This window comes from Acartia tonsa, chromosome 9, assembly GCF_053477335.1.
Source record: "Acartia tonsa isolate MP-2025a chromosome 9, ASM5347733v1, whole genome shotgun sequence".
In the NCBI taxonomy this organism is placed as follows: Eukaryota; Metazoa; Arthropoda; class Copepoda; order Calanoida; family Acartiidae; genus Acartia; species Acartia tonsa.
The window spans coordinates 45,022,983-45,040,572 of NC_137268.1; the positions used below are offsets into that span (position 1 = coordinate 45,022,983).

Here is a 17,590-nt window from a genome sequence, read left to right on the forward strand (position 1 = left end):
ATAAAATAATGACGACGTACAATTCAAATTCCCAATGATAGGCTAGTATACGTTGTAATTGACCAATCGTACTTTGTAAAGGAGGGTGTAGATGGGGGGTACGTGGAGGGGCTTCAACCACAATTAATTTTGCTAAGGGGGTTGGTACATCCCCCGTCTAAACGCCTCTAATTTCATTAAACATAAAAAATACAACTGAAAAAGGAAAATTTATTTTATTTTAAATATATAGTAACAAAAAAACAAATACAGTTTAAATAATAACAAAAAAAAATAACAAAATATATACAAACAATATAAAATATTCATTAGAAATAACTTAAAAATGCAAATAAATTGCAAATATTCATTTGATGAATTAAATTGTTTTTTTTTTTATATTTTATATTGTTTTATTGAAAAGGAAAAATATTTTATACAAATAAAAATCCTGAAAATTTCAAAAAAGCTTTTCTTTTTTTCCATGTGAAAAGTTGTAGTAAAATTGTTTTCTTTTAGATGCAAAATTCTTTTTACATCACAAATATCTTTTATATTTCATCAATATAAATTATGGAATGTTTGTGAAAAATCTAATTTTAAATTAAATATTTTAGAGGTTTTTCTAATTATACTCAAAAAAAGAAACACAAAAAAATATTTATATGTATATTTTAAAAAACTTGACATACTAGCTTCTAAAGTAAAAAACAGTTAAAACATATAATTGAGATTTTTTAAATAAAGAAGGTTTTTTGTCAGTCTTAGGAGAGAGATTTTTGGGTTTTTAGATTGAGGAAAAGGATTTTAAATCTAATTTTTAACCTTTAAAATCATTAGAAGGAAAATTCACAAAAAAATCTTTTATTTAACAAGGATGACAACATCCTAAAAGCGAAGCTCTGAAATGGAAGGACAAACGAACATTAACACTTGAAGAGTGTAAGAACTGAATAAACTGAATATTAAAGCATATGTTTATACAAAATTATAAGTAAATTTGATGCAAAACTAATTAAATACATGTTACTGTTTAAGGATATACTGACGTATTTAGGACTTGATTATAGAGATGCTTCGCTTATAACACTATACTTTGTTGTAATAGGAATCAGTATTCATACAATAATATGAATAGGATGATTTAAACATTAAAAAATTTAGTTAATTATAGAAAAGCTTCGCTTTTAAAAAACACAATAATGGTCTAAAAAAATGGTTCAAAATAACCAAAGTACATAAAATGTATTTCCTGCCGTTAACCAAAAAAGGTTTTAAGCATTAAAAAATTAAATCAAATTTTAAAGGGTAAAAAATATATATCTGTAAAACTGACCCTCCCTCTACTATTTAGGTGATTGTTGTTAATTAAGTATTATGGACTTAAATATACTTTTGAAAGTTTATTTCCCCACAAAAGCTAATTATAGTTAAAGAAAAGGGGGGGGGGGGTAACCGTTATTAAATTCACAAGATTAAGGAACGAATATTAGGCAAATTGAAATTAGGAAAATTTAATAAAAATCGCATACAGCAATATAGGTAAAAATGGACAGCAATGAAAAATAAAGAAGAAGACAAAATTTCATACTACGTCAAAATCTGGCATTAGAAACAGAACGGGATATACCAAAATTGAACAAATATATCGTTACATACACTCATTCATATACAGACAGACATGCACATACACACAAAGTAAAGGATTTCTAACAAATAAAATAATTTTATCAGATTAATTGAAATGTGTCATGTATAAATCACTTACATTTGTCAAATTAAATTTGTCTTTCAATGTCAAATAGTTGGAGGTAAAACAGCTACTGTTCAGATGAAAAATCGGATCTACTGCAGTTCACGGTAAAATATTGCTGGTAAGCAATATTTCCAAAAATCTATGAATTTTAAGGGCTGCTAGCTGCCAAACGGCTGAACGTACAGATCATGCTCGCACACTGTTTTAAGCGGCATAAGATGGCCTACAAATAATCTGGAATAGCCAATAATCAATAATGCATAATTATCTCACAGTGCAGAGAAATGCGCGAAAAGACCTATTTGTCGCGTTTTTTCTTCAGTGAACCTTTCCCTGTGCATAATTGGATCTTGGCTATTTCAGATTATTTGTAGGCCATCTTATGCCGCTTAAAATGGTGTGCGGGTATGATCTGTACGTTCAGCCGTTTAGCAGCTAGCAGCCTTTAAAATTCATAGATTTTTGGAAATATTGCTTACCAGCAATATTTTACCGTGAACTGCAGTAGATCCGAAAAATGTACCTACAAAACTCAAATTGTACCAGATCTTTGTTTATCCCACTGAGGAAGTACACGGCTGCTGAACAAAATTCAAACAAAATCCCCTAAAAAGTACAAATATTTATCAAAATAATAATTTGTTGTTCTGTGTATAATAAAAGTTAGAGTTAAGGGTCAATAGGAGAAATATTAATTTGTCTTCCAGTTAATGGTATCCCATATAGTATAGCATGTTAAGGGAAGCTTTTTATTGGTTCTTTGAGGGTTTTAAGCTATTTTCTGTAATAAGTATAAAGATAAACAATATGATATACGCAGTGTAAATATGTAAAAGTAGAAGGACTATACCAAAATTCAGTTTTTGAACAGACAATAATAGTTTTTGAGTAGCCTCACTATTAAATTAAAATGTAAAATTTACCTATTCAAAGACTCAATAGGAGCGGAGCTACCTTCCAAACTGTCTGTATGTACGTAGATATTGAAGGGTTTAGAAAAACCTAAAATTAAATTAAATAGATTAAAAGCAAATTAAGGGGACTTATTACACTTTTTCTCTCTGCTATATTATTGACCTTAATATTTACCTGATTTATCAAAAGAAAAGGCAATTATTATATTATTAATGCAGCAAGCTATGCTAACTTAAGACTTAATCCTTCTTGTTTCTTGACAATTCAATATTAGAGAATAATGTGTTTAATAAATTTGTACTGGCATATTTGATACTAGGGCTTGTGCAAATTCTATTCAGTTTGAACCCAACAAAGCATTTAATACAAATATTTTAATATATATTTTTCGAAATGTATCTTTTGTTTAAATTAAAAACAGGTACACTGGTACTAGTACTCGGAGTTGTTACTCTATCTATCTATCTATGTATATACTTACTATAAACAGGTACACTGGTACTAGTACTCGGAGTTGTTACTCTATCTATCTATCTATGTATATACTTACTATAAACAGGTACACTGGTACTAGTACTCAGAGTTGTTACTCTATCTATCTATCTATGTATATACTTACTATAAACAGGTACACTGGTACTAGTACTCAGAGTTGTTACTCTATCTATCTATCTATGTATATACTTACTATAAACAGGTACACTGGTACTAGTACTAGGAGTTGTTACTCTATTTATCTATCTATGTATATACTTACTATAAACAGGTACACTGGTACTAGTACTCGGAGTTGTTACTCTATCTATCTATCTATATATATACTTACTATAAACAGGTACACTGGTACTAGCACTAGGAGTTGTTACTCTATCTATCTATATATGTATATACTTACTATAAACAGGTACACTGGTACTAGTACTCGGAGTTGTTACTCTATCTATGTATATACTTACTATAAACAGGTACACTGGTACTAGTACTAGGAGTTGTTACTCTATCTATCTATCTATGTATATACTTACTATAAACAGGTACACTGGTACTAGTACTAGGAGTTGTTACTGAATTAAAAACTTGGCCACATATCCTAAACAAATAAAAAATATAATTATATAATTGTCCTAGCAAATTTGAAACTATGTATGTGACAATAAGGTATAATATTGAAATCATTGCAAATATACCATTTTTAAAGCTATTTAATGACAGATTAACATCAAAATTTTGATTAGAATTTTACTTTAGCATTTTGCTTTTCGTTCTATTTATGTAATTGTTATTGTTGCCTAAGTCCTAACTTGTCCTTGTTATTACTTACCTATCTACGCAGACGACAGGTGTCCCAGATTGGGTGGTGGGGTCATTTGTATTCGTTGCACACGGGATTGTTATCCAATCTGTCTGGCACTAGGAGTAAAAAATAAAAATAACGGGAATAGTCGCTTTCGTAACATCGCCACATTAGGGGCGATTCGTCGTATTTTTAAATTGTTTTTTATAGGTTATTTTAGGTTAGGTAAGGTTATATTGGGAAAGGTGATTGCCCTACAGGGTTAGGTAATTAGCCCCGCAGGGTTAGTGCCCCCCGCAGGGGCTAGAAATAGGAGAAAAGCTACTGTGAAAACTACGAAGAATCACCTCATAAGGTGCGATGTTACTAAAGAGACTGTACCCAAAATAACTATTTGAAAGGTTAGGTTAGGTTAAGTTTGCGTTTAGAACCACGTAGTTATTTGGCTACCATAAGGGGTGTTTCAGAAATCTTCTATTTCAAACAGGGGCGTCCAAGCTTTTTATTTTGGGGGGGATAAAATTTTTTAAAGGGGGGGGGGTAATTCGGTTTTCGCAAATTTTATTTACCCCCCCCAAAATTTTTACCCCGGGGGTAAAATTTGCTTGGGGGGGGGGGGGGTAATTACCTCCCCTGAAATCTATTGGCAGGGGTAAAATTTGTTTACCCCCCCAATTTAAATTTTATCAAAAATTTAGTATTAAAAATGCGCGCGAAGCGCGCAAAATTTTTTGTTTGTTAGAGATTTTCTATTTTTGGGGGGGGTATTTACGAACACAGTAATAGTGTCTGACTGATTATGACGTAACAAAAAAATATTAGCCAATGAGAGGCCGTTATTGACCAATGGTAAAATTTATAGTGGCCTCTCATTGGCAAATTTTTTTTGTTACGTCATAATCAGTCAGACACTATTACTATGTTCAAGGAGACAGTGTGCTGCTTGTTTATTACAATAGTACCCAAAGTTTTAAGATAACGTTTTCTAATTTGTTGGTTTAAAAACTTTGGAGACTTTTATTTGAATTTAGTTGGTTGGTTCGTTCAGTTGAGTGTCCAAAACCAATAATTGTAATCTTCTTTATCATCATTGGGGATGTGCTTCAATTTAGCGGCCATTGTCTTATCCCTTTAGATTCCTGAGGATATGAGTGGCCAATGAGTAGTTGTAGCTTAACTAGCAGTTAAGTACGGATAGATAGGGTAAACTATAGAGTAGCTTCCCTTCAAATAATAATATAAACATCATACTATCTAAAAATGCTAGGAAAGTAATATTAAAATTCCTGCCCTCATATTTAGGACAAAAAATGCAATATGATTACGTCATTATTTTTAATTGAGTAGCTTTTCTATATCTTATATTGGTCTGTACGTCTGTCTGACCGTATGTCAAGGTCAATTTAAAAATTTCTCAGCTGTCATGAAAGAAAGAGTTCTTATTTTTATGCAAACTACCTTAGCTATAGAATTAAATCATTGGAAGTAAGACCTCGTGGACTACTTTTTAGCCGCTATCATTTATTGATTGACACCTAATCTATTTTTGTGCAGATTCTCCTAATTACAAGAATGCTTTTTATCTATTTTAACCGCCTTTTTGGTTACTTTTGTCTCTTTATATATGTTAAAGATATATGTATGATTTATTTATTTTTTACCCTTCTTTTTTAAGTAAAAAATCTTTGGGAACCTTTTAAATTTAAATGATGAACGTTTGTTGTTGTATTAGTCAATGGTATTAGCAGTGGACATTACTACCCTTGTTAAGAAAGGATCAAACAAGAAATCCATGAAAAATAAAAAAAATGAAAATCTCCTTATGTGCTGACTTCAAATATCGGCATAGATAAACCCCGTAGCACATTGTTTTTACAGATCAGGTAAAACAAAATAAAACCCAAAAAATAATTTTCTTTCCTGTAAAGATTTTTAACGCTACCCCCAATAAAAACCTTGGTCATACTCATATTTTAGTATTTTTATTCCTAGTCAAATAATTTCAATGTAAAATTTTTATACTGTTGGACATATCTGTACTTGTCTTCTGATATTGAGACTAATTTTATTTTCTTCATATAAAACAAGTCTCAAATTTTTATTTCTACAAATGGATATTGAATATGAGAGGATATTATGCCAGGGGAAAAATTGTCGTCGATTTAGGTTGCATATAGATATCATTTATTGATCAGTTTGTAAGTTCATCCAATATGAGAAGAGGGGACTGAGTAAAGAAGATGGTTGTTATTTTAGCCAACTATGAGTTTCACTTTATTAGAGTGAATGATAATCTGGTGTAAGTGTGGTATGCGGCAACTCTGGACCATGCAGAAACCAAGACATTATAGTGATGCTACGCACCCAGCTAAATCCTGTTATTCTACAATTGTAAAGCCACCTGAAAATATGTCAGATAACGGTATTGATGTCATCTCTCAGTTGTCCTGCAAATGGAGGGAGGGGTGTTACCCCTCCCTCTCCCATCTTAAGCACCGGAACCTTCCCCTTCAACCACCAAGTTATCAGCACCACCTCAACCCTGAGGATAAAGGATCTAAGCCTTCCCTCACCTGATAGAATCACCCCCCACACAGACTGTTGTTGTCACAGTAATCATCAAACCTTCCCCCTTTAGTACCCAGACCTACCACTCAACCCCTCTATGCTTATCTACCTATTGTGCTGTTCCATGGGCTATCCTGCCTTCCCCAGACAGGGATAGCTATCTACCTAACCATTGCAATTATCTATGTTTTACTTGTATGATTTATCTCTAACTATCTTTATTCCTAATCCATATGTATTTATATTATGTTGTACAACTTTAGTAACTCTTAGACCTTCAATAAAGTGACAACTGAAATAGATGTTGATTATTATTTAGTGAATGCTAGAGAAGCGTAGCTTCTCTATAGTAAGGTGTCCACGTCTGTCACACTGCCGTAATCTAATTGAACTCCGGTGTCTGCCATTTATCCTCGGCGGATACCACATAAGATCCAAGTAATAATAAATCCATATTCCTACAACAATAATACACCAAACATTGCGTACACAAAGTGCGTACAGAACTGGGCAATTATCTCCACAAAAATTTTACATTATCAAAAAACCAGAACTGCAGATTATGTATACAGCACAAAAGAAAAGATTTCCACTAAAGTTCTGAAGAAAAAAAATCGGCCATAAAGGTTCTAAGAGTAAGAGGTTAAGAAACAAGGATGACAACATCCATGAATTACAAAACACAATATCAACTGGAAATGATAGAGAAATTCCCTTATTTTGCTTGAAATACTTCGCTACTATTGAACGTTATAAGTAAACATCCTTGTTTTTATTTGCTTTTCTCGTATTCATTCGAATCCGGTGGATAGGAACCGGTTCTCATCCATACGAAAAAACTATGTCTGGCATCGTATTATACCCAGCATTCAACGAATATAAAAATGTACAATCATAAGATTAAAACCAGTTTTTTTAGCCAGTGCCTTTGGCACCTCGGGGCTATAAAAAACTAGTTTTAATCTTATAATTGTACATTCTATATCCGCGGAAAGCGGTTTATAATACGATGAAAGAAATAAATATTATTGGTTAATAACCTTTTGAGGTAAAAAGTGTACTATTATAAAATTTTATATTTCTTATGAAGTGTAATAATTTATATTGGTATAATCCCATAAACCAACGGGAGTACCACCTAAAACCCTTCCCTCCACTATTTCTATTTTTTTTATTTATGGCCGTTTATTTAAGCACTCAGGATTAAGCCCTTCTTTGTTTCTATTACTTTTATTAACCTAACTAAACCTAAACAGTTGTTTAGTCCCAGGTATCAAAAAGGGATAAGACAATGGCTGATGGATTGATGCACATCCCCATTGTTAATACACAAAATTACTTCTTCTAAAAATCAAAATTTGGTTGAAACGTCTGGACACTCATCTTAATAAAGCAAACAATCAAAATTCATTAAAAGTCCCCATGTTGTTAAGCCGACATTATTATAAAACTTTGGGAACTTCCCCCTCATTCTGGTTTAGTCCACTCTTGGTTTATATGAAAATGCCATTTATATATTAATTAAGAAAGATAATTATATAATTGTTGTGTATTGTACAGTAATTAAACTCAGGGAGGGAGGGGACATTGGGCTGTTTACTACACTAGTCCCCAAAGTTTTCTTAAACCTTTTCCTATTAATTGGCTTAACAACTTTGGAGACATTTATTAAATTTGATTAGTAAAAGAATAGTTGTTCCTCTGCAAACAATACTCAAACTCAGTATGGCTAAAGAATATTTTGGTTTCTATTCTTAAAAATTTTGAATTATTTTGATGAGTTTCTAAGAATTACTATACCTGTCTTAAAGTATGCATGGTTAATTACGATAGGAAATTAATTGCTAATTGATTTATGCAGAATCATTATACAATTATGGGATCAACTGCAGTTCACGGTAAAATATTCCTGGTAACGAATATTTCCAAAAATCTATGATTTTTTAAGGCTACAAGCTGCTAAACGGCTGATTGTGCAGATCATGCCCGCACACTGTTTTAAACGGCATAAGAAGGCCTACAGATAATCTGAAATAGCCATGAATCAATAATGCATAATTATCTCGCACTCGCAGTGCAGAAAAATGCTCGAAAAAGACCTATTTAATGCGTTTTTTCTTCAGTGAAGCTTTCCCCGTGCATCATTGGATCTTGGCTATTCCAGATTGTTTTTAAGCGTACGAAAGTTATCAGATGAAAACCTTGTATCTACAGAGATGCCATTATCCTAAATTTACGTAGCGTACTGATGCACATGCCATAATTTAGAAAAACTTCCCTTAAAGTTACCGTTGAGCACTGAGCACCTCTCCTTTCAATTTATTTCAAAACTAAGGGTAGGAGATTCAATGCTTAAGTGGCCCTTTTAAGGGAAAGTGCTAGCTTCGGTATCCAAAAATACCAAAAAGTTACTTACCGAATTTTCTACATTGCTGCCCGTAGAACCAGAAGTCCCTGTTATTGAGAAGGCTTGCGGTGATGTGTTGGCTGAAATAAATACATAAATTAGTTGATTCAAAGAGGAATATATGCTTATATAAAAGTAACAGTATGTCTACAGATATGTTTCTCCTTTACAGTAAAGCTTCTTATAGTTACATTGGTTAATAAAAATTTTATATCCATCCACACAAAAGGGTTGTTTGCTTTTCTTAAAAAAAACTAAATTGAAATCGGAGGGTCGCTTTCCCTCTCCCCCATTCTCTCATGTGCTTCTAGAGGCTTCTAAGGGCGGATAAACTAGTAAAGATAAATAAATGATAAGTTAAAAAGATTAAGGAAGATGTACTAAAATAGATAGATAAATATTTTACAGATGAATAATAGATATAGATAAATAGATAGATTGGTAAATAAATAGATATATAAATAGACAGATAGATATATAGATACATGACTGAATATTTCTTGCTTATTGGTGAACTTTGGATATATTTAAAACAAAAATTGGTTACAACTTTTTATTCTTACTGTATAACTCCAACTTACTGCCAACTAATTTTCTATTATCCTGTTGTAGTTATGCTAATTTCCATGTTAAAAACACTTTTTTCCAACAACAAAAAATGAATGATGAATATTGAGCGTCGACAAAATAATTAGACAAAGTTTTTAGTTCTTTTGTTAATTATTACACACTCCTCAAATATTGCACTGTGATATAGATTAGGATAAATGTGGACAACAAATATTTTGGTTATAGTCCCTTTCGTGATAACGCCTCTTATGGGGCGTTGCGCCGTATTTTCACAGTATATTTTCTCCTATTTCTAGCCCCTTAGGGGCAATCCCCTAACCTAACTTAAATCAGTAATTTCACTATAAGACAAATACTATTTTGTATATTTTTAATGCTAAATTTACGTTAGGTTAGGTTAAGTAAGGGTTATGATAACTTTGGGGGATTAGGGCCTTACATAGCTGTTAGTATATTTCTGAATTAATGTAACTTAATGCGGGCGAGATAATATAAAGTCCTTGATCATTATTTATTAATCTCCGCCTTATTCACCCTCAAATTATGGACAATGAGAGTTACATAATGAACCTGGATTATTTAAACTCTATGATGATCATTTCAATTTTCTGATAACCCCTTTATAACATTTTTGCACACGCATGAAATTTCAGATCACTGTGCTTTGTTAGCATTGAATTAAACAAATTGTACGTTTCTGTCATGGCTCGGAAGCCGCGCCTCAACCACGCATAAGTCTCAAAATTTAAACCCACTAGTACGCCAAAAAATTTCCGAAAAGAAGGAATGCCTGTTTAGGAACAGGTTTAAAAATCCAGCTTTTTTTATTTATCAAATGAAGATTTTTATTAAGGATTACACGCGGCTTATGCGCGGCTGCCCAGCCCTGGTTTTTGTACTTTACGTAATTTTAAATATTCCTATTGAATCCTTTCATATAAACTATGCTTTATTCTTTTTAATAAAAATAGCAAGGATCGGCAACCATAAGCATTGCCGGCTCTCAAATCCTATGATCACTTCGGCCACAGCTGCTGGTAATTAAAAATGAAGCATCCGCCAAAAAAGTTAAGGTTGATAAATTTTAAGCGGATGCGCCCCAGTATCTCATGAATTTGTAATTAAAAAAACAGAAAACTAAAAGCTAAAACCCTAGAATTATATATAAAAACAAAACAGGCTATAACCATCACTGGACCTAAGTGAAGCTTTCCAAAAAAGGAGAACTTAATCAATTCAGTATTTCTTATTCTTCAGACAAAAAATCCTTACTACTTTATATAATAGGATGAAAAAAACCGTCTTTTTTTCACTCAATGTTAGAGCGGGTGGGGATCCCTAAATATTTACCTGGAAAATTATTCATACAGAGAGCAAAACTATTCAATAAGTCATTTGGACACTTTTTATATTGTTAAAAAACTTAAAGTTTGATTGCCCAAAAAGTTTAGAAAATTTAATTAAAGAAGAAAACAGTTAAAAAGGGTTTTGATCTATTTAGGTAAAGGAGATTACTAGAAATAACTTTTTGCTTATGCCGTTCCTGGGATCGAATGTAAAATTCAAATATTATATCTAAACGTCAAAATGCAAGACACACTAAAGTATAAGATATGTAGAAAAGCGTTGATGCCATAAAAAAGATAAAAGAAGCATATTGTTATGAATATAATTTTGAATTCTGTTTGTGTATTGAAAACTTTAAACAATACCAAATATGTAAGTGAACAAGGATGGAAAAAAATACTTTGCAAAGTTTGTAACCAATTTAAAAATTAATCCATTTGCAGTTTAGCTATCACATTACATTACAAATACTGTTGAATTTTCTTTGTTAGAATTTTATTCTCTTTTTGTTTTGGCTTATTTTTATGTTAAGCCAAAACGGTTAGACCAATTTTCAGTTTATGATTTTCAGGAAAGATATTCTTGACCTCATTTTGCTATGGGGGTATGTCAATCATAATTTTCTTACTTGTTTAGGTACAGCTGAACTATCTACCCACCCGTTTTTTAAAATGTTTAAAAACATATTTTTATCCCTGCGGGGGGGTATAACCCTGCGATACCTTATCCCAACGTGATACAGTTCCTTGTGGGTTCTTATAAACTTTACTTAACCTAACATAAAATAAGCATAAAAATACGTTTTTGCAATAATTTGTTCGAGCTTCCACTGATTTTAATTCATTGCTGCAACGTATTGTAACAATTCTTCTATTTTGACCTTTTTAATAACATTAAAATGCCTTTAATAAACTAAAACGTTAATTTTATTGATTGTCTGAAACAGAAAACTAATGCGCAATGCATTAATGTTATAAAATATAAACTAAACATATGAACTATTGAAAAGCTTTTCCCTTAAAATAAAAAAAAGTAGAATATAATATACATTTGACACAGTTCTATTCAATTCTTTGTAAAAACTATTTTCTTTTCTTCTTGAATGACAATATAAAAGATCTTCAATAGTAATTTTCTTGTGTTTTTCAATGAGACAAGGGTCAAAGTCCTTCACTATTAAAGTAAACTCATTGAAGGCAAGGGGCGAAGCTACTGACCAATAGACTTTAAAACTAATGAATAATCCTATTACATTATTAAGTAGTAAGTTTTTTTTGTCTGAAGTTTTCAATAAGTACTGAACAGATTGAGTCCTACTTTTTAGGGAAGTTTTGTATAGGTCCTGGGAATGTTTTAGGTCTGTTTTATATATAGATTTAAGTCTTGGGATGGTCTTTTTATTTCTTTAAACAAAGAGCCTCCAGATGCTAATGGCACAGCCTCTGATAATATTCTATTTTTTTTTAAATCAAGGGCTAACACTTAAAAGTGTTAATGTTAATTTCCAACTGTATGATTTATTGAGCTTTGCTATTATTAATAAAAATGTATTTTCATCATTGTCAATAAAAAATTTGATGAAATTATATATTTCGCCAACTTTTTTTCTGTATCTAGTGACTTAGTACAAAGTTTTCGCTTGTTACGTCATTTTTGATATTTCCAATAGGTGCTAATATTAGGCTCTATAAATAGTTTAGTACTGGGAATACAACAAGGATGACAACATGCTTAAAGAATAAACTCTCAAAACTGCGTAAATTTTAAAGAAGCTGCTTTTATTGCCTTTTAAAAAATAACGTCATATAACACAAATGACCAATGATATGCCAGTAAACATTTTACCAATATGAATGTATACTGGCCATTGGTCATTTGTATTGTTTGACTTCATACTTTTAGGTACTAAATGCTGCTTTAATAAGGGTAGCTGTTATGGACATACTTACATGTTTAGGACTTGATCATGGAGATGATTCGCTTAAAATAGTGTACCTTGTTGTCAAATGAATCATTGTTTCAAAAATATGACAACTCTATCATTACACACTGACTTAAACGATAAAAGAACAGACAGAGAGGAACACTTTTATAGTAGCTTTGCAACTAAAATAAATGGAAATTTGCATGAAAATTAAAGCTTCAAATATAAATGTAAAAAGTACAATTATGTTAAAAAGTAACGTAACATCTTAGATGGAAATAGAATAATCTAAACATATGAGGTAGCACTTTTTTCTTGTCTGTCGGCTATTTGTTTGCTAACCAATGATTTACTGAATTTTTTTCTTATGTAACTCTGGAATTTTTTTTAGCTTAGCTTCACTGAAAAATGTATGAAAGGTCAGTTGGGACATTTTAGCACTAATGTACCACTTAGCTTCTAAATTATTTGTAGCACAGGAACCGTTTCTAACGGTATGAATAACATTTTTCTACTCTTAAAACAAACCGCTCAATTTTAATTTTTAAAAATGTACGCATTTCTTTAGTAGCCTCTAATATTTAATGATTTACTCGCAAGTTTTAAGTCAAGATGGGACATTTTACCACGTAGTTCATTAACTTTAGGTTGCACAGGAATCGTTTCCAAAAACTAGAGTTCATAGCGGTTTTAAGGGTTTGCATAATATTTTTCTACTATTAAGACAAGCCACGCAATTTGAATTTTGCACATCCTTTAGTAGAAAATAAGTGAGTATTTAAATCTTACTTGAATCAGTACAAGCTGTGTATTGAATTCCACAAAAATTTCTCTCCATTCTGAAATAATTATGATTAAAAATAGGCGAGTGTCAGAGATATGACAACATAGAAAACTGAAATACTGAAACGAGCAAAAGTACACACCACATCGAACAAATAGCTAATATTTTATGAAACTTACAAGCTTAAAAAAAAACGAAAAAAGGCGATCATACGTAAAATTTTATATAAAATCCTATTACTTTGGCATATCCGTATACTAATTAAAGTAACAGGATGTTTGTCTGTGTGTCTGTACCGAAGGATCTCGCTAACCGCTGAACCGATCGGCTACTCCTTAACAGGGTAGATTCTCATATGTCCCGGGAAGGTTTTTAACTATTTTGGGGGAGGGTACAACCACCCTCCCAAGAGAAATGACAAAAAATTCGAAAATTTAAAAAATATATGGGAGACTTCAACGTAACATAAAAAAAATTATCGTAACATAAAGAAGTAACGTAGAGACTTTAACAAATAAAAACATCTTAAGTGCCACTAGAGGCCTCTAGGGGCGTAGCCGCTAGTAACTGCATAAAACGACAGGAAAAATTTATCATTGATAATTAATATAATTGAGAAAAAATTGGAAATCTGCTAAGAAATGCTTGATATATGGCACAGGAACATGGCTCTATCAAAAGTGTAAGAAACATTGGAGACCACTGTTTTGGAGGTCTCTAGGGCAATACACATTACACATCACGAAAATTTTAAAAAGTGGAAGAAGTGAAAACTTTATATTTCACAATTATATAAAGTAGTGCCTAAGGAATTTTTGTCTGAAGCTTAAGATCTCATCAACTACTGAACTGATAGGTTTATCTATTTTAGGTAAGCTTCACACAGAACCAGTGATGGTTTTTAGCTTTTATTGAAGTATAGGGGTTCGTTTAAGCTTTTTTTCTAACCCCTTGCAGAGCCTCTAGATGCTAGTAGGATAATAGTTATTTCTTTCATCGTATTATAAACCGCTTTCCGCGGATATAGAATGTACAATTATAAGATTAGAACCAGTTTTTTAGCCCCGAGATGCCGAAGGCACGGGCTAAAAAACTGGTTATAATTTTATGATTGTACATTTCTATATTCGTAGAAAACTGGATATAATACGATGCTAGACATAGTTTTTTCGTATGGATGAGAACCGGTTCCTATCCACCGGATTTGAATAAATACGAGAAAAAAAGTGACCTGACACAAATGGTGTAATCTGTATCGGACAGCATGAGTCCCGCTGCTGAGGCATAGTTGAAGGAGAATACCTGCCCAGAAACACCCGTAAAGTACTGCAGGCAACCGTCACCAGCTAGAAAAAATATGGCATTAGGTTAACTTTTGATAGATTGAGAGATAGTTGGACAGACATAAAAACAGACAGACAAACTTGTAGAAAGACAAATACATAGTGAGATTAAAAACAAAATAACGGTATTTAATTAACCTAGACAGAAAGCTATCACATTGACAGATATAAAGTTAGATAGCTGGACAGACAAATAATATATATTTTTATAAGATCAACTTCAAAGGTTGCTAACAGGCAACGGTGGAACGTATTGAATAGTAACCGATAAAAGCAGGCCTTGAAATAATCTAGAAGAGTCATTACTCAATAATGCAAAGTTATCTCGCAGTGCACATAAATGCGCGAAAAAGACTATTTTCTTCTGTGAAGCTTATCCAGTGCTTCATTGGATTTTAGCTATTCCAGATTATTTATAGGCCTTTTTATGCCGTTTTTTTACAGTGTAATTTCAGCCTTTTGGCAGCTAAGAGCACTAAAAGTTAAAAGATTTTTGAAGATATTCGTTACCAGGATACTTTACTGAACTAGTTCCGAAGGTATACTAACATAATATTGCTATGAAATGTTTTGTTGAGTTCGAGCTGAATAAAACTCTACAAAATTATGAGCTATATGTAAAAACAGAACCTTAAAATATGCCAAGAGTATAAAAAGTGTATTTACAGAATGTGAAAGAGTTTTATATGAGAAAATAAATATAAAAACGCAGTGCACATATATTATTTAAAACAAAACGTGTTCTTCAAAATAAAAAAAATCCTTTTAAATCAAATCTAAATTATTTAAAGCATATACTTCAAATCTTACTATGACATTTCCTTCTTAGATAACATAGCTTGAAAAGGGTGAATATGTCCAGAAGTAGGGCAGCAATAACAAACTAAACCATCATAAAAGTTCTGTTAAATATAGCTATAAATTAGTCCAAAATATTATTTTAAACATTCAATTAAACTAGAAAATTGGGGTATAGTCCATTTCGTGGCAACGCACCTTATCAAGGCTAGGGGCGATTCGTCGTATTTTTCATAGTAGCTCTTATCCTATTTCTAGGGGGGGGGGGGTCTAACGCTGCGAGGCCACTTGCCTAACCCTGTGGGGCTATCAGCTAACCCAATATAACCTAAAATAGCCTATAAAAAGCCATTTTAAAAATACGACGAATCGCCCCTTAAGGGGGACACATTACAATCTTTCCCGATTTTGTATTACTTTTGCGGAACATGATTCCAGTTACGTCATATTTTTCTTTCCCGAAAAAGGGAAGGGAGGAGAAAAAAAAGGAATGGGGGAAGAAAAAAGAGATGGGAGAAAAGGGGGTTTTCCCCATCTCTTTTGAAGAGATTTTCTTCCCCCCTTCCCTTTTTCGGGAAAGATAAATATGACGTAACTGGAATCATGTTCCGCAAAAGTAATACAAAATCGGGAAAGATTGTAATGTGTCCTTAAGGGGCGTTGCCACGAAAGAGACTATTCCCGAAAGTTGTAGATTTACTTTTTCAGAGTTATCCGGACAGACCTTAGAAAAAAAAGATATTAGTTTAATATATCTTACTGAACATACAATGCAACAAGGATGACAACATCCATAAAAGCGAAGCACTGAAACGGAAGGACAAACGGACACTAACACTTAGTGTCAGAACTGAATAATCAGAATACAAATGTATAAATGTCGAAGCAAAATTGTAAGTAAAATTGTTGAAAAACTGCATGATACAGAATAATGTTTATGGACTTACTTACATTTTTAGGACTTGATTATAGAGTTGCTTCGCTTATAATATTGTACTTTGTTGTCCCAGGAATCAGTATACCAAAAATCACATAAATCGGATTATTAGATCACATAAAAATTTGTTGTTAAAAAAGTAAAAAAATCAACATGTTTAAAATGGACGTACGGACATTCTGGTAATGATTATAGAGTTGCTACGCTTTCTAAATCGTACCTAACTACTACAGGAATCACCATGCAAAGTTTGAAATTAATAGGACAATTCTAACATGCCTAAATTAGCGAAAAAAGCTATCCGTTACGGACGGACGGACGGACGAACCGACCCTAATTATAGAAAAGCTTCGCTTTTAAAAATAAGAACATAGCCTGCCATTAGTACATCTGGAATTTAAGTAAGTGAATATTTTTAGTGCTAATATTGACATATGTAAAAAAAAAATCATGTAAACAGAAAAACAAGCGTCAAACTTCTTTATAAATTTTTTTTTTTTTAAAGCGTTTACTAATTTTATATTGATTATAGAGTAGTTACACTTATAAAAATGTTCATATATAAAACATGGTTAATATTTAATACTATTGTAATGTAATACTTTCTTTCTTCTTAATGTCTTTATTTTGTAGTATGCAGCAAAGCTTCACTATAATTAGTTACTTCACAGTTGAATATCAATTCTATGAATGTCCATTGGTTCCTATAAGAAAACACCTATTTATACCAATATTGGTGAGGACGTTCAAGCTCCATTTTTTTTTAAAGGAGGGGGTTTAATTTTTATGGGGAGAGGTTTTTGACCCATTTCCTTTCCCAAAATTTATAGTATGGGGGATAAAAACATCAAATATTTGTACATGACACGAATTTGGGGTAAAAAACTCCCCTCTCCACCATGTTCAATTTATTTAAAATGAAAATACATCTCCGCCTCCCTTTTGGATTACTTGCCTTGTTCTTGTTT

At 32.0% G+C, this 17,590-nt stretch overlaps 1 protein-coding gene across 1 annotated transcript in view; it reads right to left on the reverse strand.

Annotated features, from left to right (window-relative positions):
* Window positions 1-1,553: 1,553 nt before the first annotated feature.
* LOC145327571 (uncharacterized) overlaps window positions 1,554-17,590 on the reverse strand; it is a 72,572-nt gene continuing 56,535 nt past the window's right edge. Inside the window, exons 10-16 of the mRNA XM_080171111.1 lie at window positions 14,776-14,890; window positions 13,550-13,599; window positions 8,929-8,999; window positions 3,972-4,060; window positions 3,676-3,740; window positions 2,659-2,737; window positions 1,554-2,341 (exon numbers count right to left, since the gene is read on the reverse strand). Coding sequence (XP_080027237.1) covers window positions 2,290-2,341; window positions 2,659-2,737; window positions 3,676-3,740; window positions 3,972-4,060; window positions 8,929-8,999; window positions 13,550-13,599; window positions 14,776-14,890 — 521 coding nt within the window. The 3' untranslated portion in view covers window positions 1,554-2,289. The remainder of the gene's footprint in view (window positions 2,342-2,658; window positions 2,738-3,675; window positions 3,741-3,971; window positions 4,061-8,928; window positions 9,000-13,549; window positions 13,600-14,775; window positions 14,891-17,590) is intronic.